Source organism: Cherax quadricarinatus, chromosome 15, assembly GCF_038502225.1.
Source record: "Cherax quadricarinatus isolate ZL_2023a chromosome 15, ASM3850222v1, whole genome shotgun sequence".
NCBI lineage: Eukaryota > Metazoa > Arthropoda > Malacostraca > Decapoda > Parastacidae > Cherax > Cherax quadricarinatus.
The window spans coordinates 13,149,538-13,159,138 of record NC_091306.1 but is presented as its reverse complement, the minus strand read 5'-3'; the positions used below and the strand labels follow the sequence as shown (position 1 = coordinate 13,159,138).

General features: G+C 48.1%; 1 protein-coding gene across 1 annotated transcript in view; it reads right to left on the bottom strand.

Annotated features, from left to right (window-relative positions):
• LOC128692156 (homeobox protein EMX1) overlaps positions 1-8,634 on the bottom strand; it is a 14,948-nt gene extending 6,314 nt beyond the window's left edge. The window contains exons 1-2 of the mRNA XM_053781228.2: positions 7,847-8,634; positions 6,910-7,079 (exon numbers count right to left, since the gene is read on the bottom strand). Coding sequence (XP_053637203.1) covers positions 6,910-7,079; positions 7,847-8,489 — 813 coding nt within the window. The 5' untranslated portion in view covers positions 8,490-8,634. The remainder of the gene's footprint in view (positions 1-6,909; positions 7,080-7,846) is intronic.
• Between the last annotated feature and the right edge of the window lie 967 nt (positions 8,635-9,601).

Genomic DNA, 9,601 nt, shown 5'->3' with positions numbered 1-9,601 from the left:
CTCCTAGCATGGTGCCCAGTAGTACTATCCCAGCACTCCTAGCATGGTGCCCAGTAGTACTATCCCAGCACTCCTAGAATGGGGCCAGTAGTACTATCCCAGCGCTCCTAGCATGGTGCCAGTAGTACTATCCCAGCGCTCCTAGCATGGGGCCAGTAGTACTATCCCAGCGCTCCTAGCATGGTGCCAGTAGCACTATCCCAGCGCTCCTAGCATGGGGCCAGTGGTACTATCCCAGCGCTCCTAGCATGGGGCCAGTAGTACTATCCCAGCGCTACAAGCATGGGGCCAGTAGTACTATCCCAGCGCTCCTAGCATGGTGCCAGTAGTACTATCCCAGCGCTCCTAGCATGGGGCCAGTAGTACTATCCCAGCGCTCCTAGCATGGTGCCAGTAGTACTATCCCAGCGCTCCTAGCATGGGGCCAGTAGTACTATCCCAGCGCTCCTAGCATGGGGCCAGTAGTACTATCCCAGCGCTCCAAGCATGGGACCAGTAGTACTATCCCAGCGCTCCTAGCATGGTGCCAGTAGTACTATCCCAGCACTCCTAGCATGGGGCCAGTAGTACTATCCCAGCGCTCCTAGCATGGGGCCAGTAGTACTATCCCAGCGCTCCTAGCATGGTGCCAGTAGCACTATCCTAGCGCTCCTAGCATGGGGCCAGTAGTACTATCCCAGCGCTCCTAGCATGGGGCCAGTAGTACTATCCCAGCGCTCCTAGCATGGGGCCAGTAGTACTATCCCAGCGCTCCTAGCATGGTGCCAGTAGTACTATCCCAGCACTCCTAGCATGGTGCCAGTACTATCCCAGTACTCCTAGCATGGGGCCAGTAGTACTATCCCAGCGCTCCTAGCATGGGGCCAGTAGTACTATTCCAGCGCTCCTAGCATGGTGCCAGTAGTACTATCCCAGCACTCCTAGCATGGTGCCAGTAGTACTATCCCAGCACTCCTAGCATGGTGCCAGTAGTACTATCCCAGCGCTCCTAGCATGGGGCCAGTAGTACTATCCCAGCGCTCCTAGCATGGGACCAGTAGTACTATCCCAGCGCTCCTAGCATGGGGCCAGTAGTACTATCCCAGCGCTCCTAGCATGGGGCCAGTAGTACTATCCCAGCGTTCCTAGCATGGGGCCAGTAGTACTATCCCAGCGCTCCAAGCATGGGACCAGTAGTACTATCCCAGCGCTCCTAGCATGGGGCCAGTAGTACTATCCCAGCGCTCCTAGCATGGGGCCAGTAGTACTATCCCAGCGCTCCTAGCATGGGGCCAGTAGTACTATCCCAGCGCTCCTAGCATGGGGCCAGTAGTACTATCCCAGCGCTCCTAGCATGGGGCCAGTAGTACTATCCCAGCACTCCTAGCATGGGACCAGTAGTACTATCCCAGCGCTCCTAGCATGGGGCCAGTAGTACTATCCCAGCGCTCCAAGCATGGGACCAGTAGTACTATCCCAGCGCTCCTAGCATGGGGCCAGTAGTACTATCCCAGCGCTCCTAGCATGGGGCCAGTAGTACTATCCCAGCGCTCCTAGCATGGTTACCCGGAGGTTACCTGGAGGTTATTCCGGGGATCAACGCCCCCGCGGCCCGGTCCATGACCAGGCCTCCCGATGGATCAGGGCCTGATCAACTAGGCTGTTACTGCTGGCCGCACGCAGTCCAACGTACGAGCCACAGCCCGGCTGATCCGGCACTGACTCTAGGTATCTGTCCAGCTCTCTCTTGAAGGCAGCCAGGGGTTTATTGGCAATTCCCCTAATGCTTGATGGGAGGCTGTTGAACAGTTTTGGGCCCCGGACACTTATGGTGTTTTCCCTTAGTGTGCCAGTAGTACTATCCCAGCGCTCCTAGCATGGGGCCAGTAGTACTATCCCAGCGCTCCTAGCATGGGGCCAGTAGTACTATCCCAGCGCTCCTAGCATTGGGCCAGTAGTACTATCCCAGCGCTCCTAGCATGGTGCCAATAGTACTATCCCAGCGCTCCTAGCATGGTGCCAGTAGTACTATCCCAGCGCTCCTAGCATGGTGCCAGTAGTACTATCCCAGCGCTCCTAGCATGGGGCCAGTAGTACTATCCCAGCGCTCCTAGCATGGTGCCAGTAGTACTATCCCAGCGCTCCTAGCATGGTGCCAGTAGTACTATCCCAGCGCTCCTAGCATGGTGCCAGTAGTACTATCCCAGCGCTCCTAGCATGGTGCCAGTAGTACTATCCCAGCGCTCCAAGCATGGGACCAGTAGTACTATCCCAGCACTCCTAGCATGGTGCCAGTAGTACTATCCCAGCACTCCTAGCATGGTGCCAGTAGTACTATCCCAGCGCTCCAAGCATGGTGCCAGTAGTACTATCCCAGCGCTCCAAGCATGGTGCCAGTAGTACTATCCCAGCACTCCTAGCATGGGGCCAGTAGTACTATCCCAGCGCTCCAAGCATGGGACCAGTAGTACTATCCCAGTGCTCCTAGCATGGTGCCAGTAGTACTATCTCAGCACTCCTAGCATGGTGCCAGTAGTACTATCCCAGCGCTCCTAGCATGGGGCCAGTTTACCTGGAGTTACCTGGCGAGAGTTCCGGGGGCAAACGCCCCCGCGGCCCGGTCTGTGACCAAATCTAAATATAACTTGTCATCCTAACACAACTCATATAAGCTTGCCAAGACAGTATCATCTCTGGTGCCGGAAACTCACGTTAGTATGTTGTGGGAGACTAATTTAACTCAGTGACCGCCAGAGTAGCTTTTTAACAAGTTAATGAGACACATTACTGATTAATTGTTAAATTATTCACACTGACACTTGTCCAAATTCTCTGAATATTTAAAATATAATTTAATTAACAGAATATATATATATATATATATATATATATATATATATATATATATATATATATATATATATATATAATATATATCTTGACAATGAGACGAAAGTACATCACTGATAACTTCTCAATGAGAATTAGTAGTGGAGTATTAATTCTCACTGGTTAGTAGTAATAACAATACCAGTAGTAATACGAGTGGTAATAGCGTTAGTAATACTAGTAATAAGAGTAGCAGTAATACTAGTAGCAACTGTAGGAGTTATAAAAATAATACCAGGAATAATAGTAGAAAGTGGCAATCTGGTAAGATTAATAGTAATAATAGTATAACAGTAGTATTAGTGAGTAGTAGTACTAGTGATAGTATTAGCAGAAAGCAATAAACGTAGATGATAATAGTAAACAGTAAAGGCAGGAAATATTAGTAGTCGTAATAACAGTGTAATACTGAAGACGTGACAGTGTCGCAATAGTAGCTTTATCAAGTAATACAAGAATATGACAGTAGTAGTAGTACTAGTTGTAGTAGTAGTAGTCACAGTAGTAGTAGTAGTACTAGTTGAAGTAGTCACAGAAGCAGTAGTAGTAGTAGTACTAGTTGTAGTAGTAGTAGTGGTGGTAGTAGTAGTTACAGTAGCAGCAGTAGTAGTAGTACTAGTTGTAGTAGTCATAGTAGTAGTAGTAGTAGTAGTAGTAGTAGTAGTAGTAGTAGTAGTAGTAGTAGTAGTACTAGTAGTAGTAGTAGTAGTAGCCATAATAGTAGTATAGTAGTAGTCATAATAGTATTGCTAGTAGTAGTAGCAGTAGAATAGTAGTAGTAACAGCAGTCATAGTAGTAGTAGTAGCAGTAATAGTCATAGTAGTAGTAGTAGTAGTAGTTATAATAGAAGTAGTAGTAGTCATAGCAGCAGTAGTAGTAGGTCATAATAGTATAAAAATACTAGGATAGGTAAAAATTACATAGGTAGTAGCAATAGTAACAATCGTAGTCAACACAGCAGAAATAATATAAATGAAATTAATAACAATAATAAATTTTATTATTACAATAATTTTATTAAAATTATTATTAACAGTAGAAGATGTATAAAATAATGACCGAGATAATACCAATATAATAATAAAAAATTATTATAAATAATTACTATAAATATTTACTGCTTTACTGCTTTACTATTATTATTATTATTATTATTATTATTATTATTATTATTATCATCATCATCATTATAAAATAATAAAATATAAAATAATAATGAATAATAAAAAAAAAATAATAATAATAATAATAATAATAATAAAAATTTCAAGAAACAATCTGGTAGCAGCAACAGCAGGAGTGATCACACTCTGAATAACACACTACATGCGTGTGTACGTCAAGGAAGACGGCGAATACCAGACGTAAAATAAAAATAAACGAAGTTGACGGCAGGCAGGGCGTCCCATGGCCAGGCTGGCGTTTGGGATGGCAGGCAGTGCGTCCCATGGCCAGGCTGGCGTCTGGGATGGCAGGCAATGCGTCCCATGGCCAGGCTGGCGTCTGGGATGGCAGGCAGTGCGTACCATGGCCAGGCTGGCGTCTGGGATGGCAGGCAGTGCGTCCCATGGCCAGGCTGGCGTCTGGGATGGCAGGCAGTGCGTCCCATGACTAGGCTGGCGTCTGGGATGGCAGGCAGTGCGTCCCATGGCCAGGCTGGCGTCTGGGATGGCAGGCAGTGCGTCCCATGGCCAGACTGGCGTCTGGGATGGCAGGCAGTGCGTCCCATGGCCAGGCTGGCGTCTGGGATGGCAGGCAGTGCGTCCCATGACCAGGCTGGCGTCTGGGATGGCAGGCAGTGCGTCCCATGACCAGGCTGGCGTCTGGGATGGCAGGCAGTGCGTCCCATGGCCAGACTGGCGTCTGGGATGGCAGGCAGTGCGTCCCATGGCCAGACTGGCGTCTGGGATGGCAGGCAGTGCGTCCCATGACTAGGCTGGCGTCTGGGATGGCAGGCAGTGCGTCCCATGACCAGGCTGGCGTCTGGGATGGCAGGCAGTGCGTCCCATGGCCAGACTGGCGTCTGGGATGGCAGGCAGTGCGTCCCATGGCCAGACTGGCGTCTGGGATGGCAGGCAGTGCGTCCCATGACCAGGCTGGCGTCTGGGATGGCAGGCAGTGCGTCCCATGACCACTGGCGTCTGGGATGGCAGGCAGTGCGTCCCATGACCAGGCTGGCGTCTGGGATGGCAGGCAGTGCGTCCCATGACCAGGCTGGCGTCTGGGATGGCAGGCAGTGCGTCCCAGGACCAGGCTGGCGTCTGGGATGGCAGGAAGTGCGTCCCATGACCAGGTTGGCGTCTGGGATGGCAGGCAGTGCGTCCCATGGCCAGACTGGCGTCTGGAATGGCAGGCAGGGCGTCCCATGGCCAGACTGGCGTCTGGGATGGCAGGCAGTGCGTCCCATGGTCAGTCTGGCGTCTGGGATGGCAGGCAGTGCGTCCCATGGGCAGGCTGGCGTCTGGGATGGCAGGCAGTGCGTCCCATGACCAGGCTGGCGTCTGGGATGGCAGGCAGTGCGTCCCATGACCAGACTGGAGTCTGGGATGGCAGGCAGTGCGTCCCATGACCAGACTGGCGTCTGGGATGGCAGGCAGTGCGTCCCATGGGCAGGCTGGCGTCCCATGGCTAGGCTGACGGCTGGAGTCGTGTCTCGCTAACCACTACCAAATTTTATTATTTTATTACCGAAATAGTAAGGCCGGGAAATGTGGTGTGGATCCCTTTGGTGACAGCCTCAGCTGTGCTGCCGTTCATGTAGTAGTGAGGATGAGCTTTGAACAGCTTGGAACGAGAGGATTTTTATGGAGATAGATCTGCATTGTTGCGATCTTCTAAATTATCATTAAAAATGACAAGTGATGAGCTTTTAATTTATTATCATTATTATTATTATTATTATTATTATTATTATTATTATTATTATTATTATTATTATTATGTCTGTGATCTGACTCGCAAGCATCCTTCAGGTATGGGGAAGAGGTAAAAACAAGCGCTTGGGGCTTGATCCAAGGAAAAGGAAGATAGCTCTAGTTCCTTGCATCAAGATCTCTTCAGCAGTCATCAAGAGCAAGAGCTAATGGATTAGCTGCTTCACTCATAACATTAAGTAAGAGTCAGTCTGATGGAACACTGGAGAGCTAAGGAGAGGATCCAGTGAAGAGTTGGGCGGGGTATGAGCTGCTGGGGCCAAGTGTGGGCGTGGGCGTGGTCTGATAGGAGCGGTCATGGGTGAAATTAAGCGGGATGGAGGGGATGATGAAGATACGTGGTTAGTAGAAACTAGTGAGAGGTGTGAGAGCCTATGGTCCATCCAGGGCGATGTCTGTGTGGTTAGCTAATGGTCCAAGTCGGACCGAAACGTTGTCGTGAGTTTCATTCCCCTGTGCGCGAGTTATCTGTGTAACGATGTCATTTACACTGCAAGTTACTGCCAGTGTCTATGGTGACGTCTGCCACTCTACACCAGTTACTGTCAATCTCCCAAGTGACGTCCGTCGCGCTACACCAGTTACCGCCATTGTCCAGAGTGATGTCTGCCACGAGTGACTGCGAGTGTCTGGGGCAATGATCGCGAATATGAACACATAAATCTATGAATATAAGATTTTAATCAGAGGTCCCAGTTTATTGGGCAGCGTCACTTCCATGCGTCAGAACACCGCTGCAGAGAAATACAAATCGACCTGGAGTCAATTATTTTAGCCGAAATGTATTGGTTACAAAACAGCAACACGTGTACACTGCCCCTCAAAAATTTTTGAAGATACAGTATATCGGAATCATAAACTACATCAGGGAACTTTTACCTGTGTTTCTGAGAGGTTCAGAGGCTGCGCTGACTACTTTCTTTCAGCGCCCGTAACGTAATGTTTAGAAGACGTTTAAGTTTCTGAGAGGTTGAGGGAATGTACTGCCTCTTAGGGAACACTTACCTGTGTTTCTAAAAGGTTGAAGGACTGTACTGCCTCTTAGGGAACACTTACCTGTGTTTCTGAGAGGTTGAGGGACTGTAATGCCTCTTAGGGAACATTTACCTGTGTTTCTGAGAGGTTGAGAGACTGCGCTAGTTGCTTCCTCTCAGCGCCCACAACGTACTGGTTCTTCTCAAAAGCTTGCTCCAACTTCAGCAGTTGACTCGGGCTGAACGCCGTCCTGATCCTCTTAGGCTTGCGGAACGGCAACAGGAACGTGGGGAAATCGTGTCCTGTGGAACACGCACACTCGTCAACAACCAACGAATGAAAAGCTGAGCGTCTGGCTGTTTCGTTACTCAGTAATCTATGAGAATTTGTATACGTAAACTTATAAAAATATATAATTCTCTCTGACTACTAAATTTACGGAGAAGCTGAAACCCTTAAGTCACACAATACCTAGTTAGAGGAAGGTAATGTAAAGTAATCAGGTTTGCCGCAAGGCAGTGATTCACTGATTTTATTCCTTGGATCAAGAGTCCTTCACCAGAATCAAGGCAACCTTGAAGAATTTAATACATACACTTTCCCTAATAAGCGGATAATTTTATGACCTTTCTACTATTAGTTATTGCCAAACATATAATATTTAACACTTTGTTTAGCTAAAAGTAACTCATTTAAGTTAACCACAGAAATTTTATATGAAAAGCTGAGCAATAGCAATTGTTTTTGCAAGTTGTATTTATATTTACTGATAAAATTATATATATATATATATATATATATATATATATATATATATATATATATATATATATATATATATATATATATATATATATATATATGTACAAACTGTAATAAGTAATCTATAAAGATTTCCCTTGATGCAATATATGCACGTATGTAACTCTTGACAATAAAGCTCCCATATGAAATAATTCATTGACACTATGTTTCCATGAAAAAAGTTCCCGACACATTATAGTTCCTGTCAATATAGTTCCTGACACAATGGTTCCCCTGACACTATTAGTGAATGGGAGACACTTACCGCCAGGGAATCCAGGTGGGAAGATCCTGCCGTGGCGGGATAGCAACCAGGGGTAAAGTGGATAGTCCCGTGGGCAGGGCGGCAAGGGCGTTCCTAGCTGTGGCACCTGCCCCTGAGTCAGTAACGGGTGCGGCATGAGGGGCGTGGGCAGGTGTGGGTGCATGGTGTGGCCACTGAGAGGCAGCAACTGAGGGGGCAGAGGCACTCCAGCCCCTGAGAGGAAGTTCGGAGGAGGTAGTGAGGCCACTGGACTGGTGAGAGGAGATGAGGGTTTCTTGTCATCGTCGTGGTGGTGGTGAGTATTGGGAGAGTGGGTTCTTACTGGAGAGGTGAGCGGAGACAGTGGCTGATGGGTAGACTCCTGCCTCGCCTGGTGCACTCGGAACAGCTGCTCCTTCAGAAGCTGGTCCCGTATTTGGTCGCGGATCTGTTGCTCCCGCGCAAGGAAGAACTCGCGCGGCAGGCCCAGACTCCCCAAGTCGCGCGGCGAAGAATGCGGCGGCGACTCCGGCAGCTTGGTGTAAGCCAGCGCAGGCGGCGAGGCAGCTGATCTCTTCTCATCTCCGCAACCCACCAGAGATTCTATGGAGAAACCGAGACGTGGGCGTGTTGGCACCACGGGCGTGGGCGCTTGTGGCATCATCAAGTCCACTCACACTCTGCTCAAAAAATGTCTTAAATATCACAAACACACTTCCCACTAGCACGCACCACAACAAACTAACGCCTGGTCCTCCACACGGAAATGTCGTGGGTTATGAGAACTCGCAGAGTATCGTCGTCTCGCGAGCTCACCGCGCTAGGAGTTCATGCGGACTTATACGGCAAACTGGAACTGTTCTACTGCTTTTACGTTGTTCTGTCTGTTCTTATCGCCATTATGAGCCAGCGTGGTCAATGATTGGTCAATTAGCACCCGATTCTCTGTTATTGCTTTTAATGGCGAGAGCCGATTGGTCTATTGTGGAGCCTCGCCCCGCCTCCCTCACCATGGTGCCAGCGTCTCCAAACACCTTTAACATTTAATTCGTGCACCTCTCTTAACTCCATTTATAGTTTTTACTCATATTCAACTAATACCATTTACAAAGTCAATTATTAGCCAAAAAAACATTAAAAGACGCGAAAGAGTTTAAGACAGTAACAATAATTCTTGCGTGGCTTGAGAATTATGAGTCACAAGTGAATGGCATTGTGTGTGAGGAAGAGTTCCAGCCCACCAGCGCCGCGCGCCATCTCCTGCCCAGTACCTGAACCAACCCTACGTCTCCACACAATTCTCTCTCCCTCTATCAATTTTTCACAGCTTTTCGCTCGTCTCTCGACTGTGTGGCTTCAGAGAACAACTTGGCATGGAGGGTAATGATTAAACTGCGTTAGTTTACATGAGAATTGGCTAGGGTAAATGTCCTTGCATGTAGTTTTATTAAGGGCTTCGGCGCACTGGTAGTCACTACTCTTTTTAAATAAGCTGTGTATCCCTGACGCCAGTTGTATGTTCGATATTAAAATATATTTTCATTGAGGAGAAAAATAAATTAATAGAGAGTAATTACTGGACAATTACAGCTGTAATTAGATAACGCTAGACAGTGACAAGCACAGAGTGTTGGGGGTGTTAGTAGTGGTGGTGGTGGTGGTGATGGTGGTGTTGTAGTGATAGTTACGCAGTGGTAGAGATTGTGGTGCAGATGCACATTGTGATGTAGCGGTGGTGCTGATTCAGCGGTGATGGTGTTTCAAGGGTATTGGTGC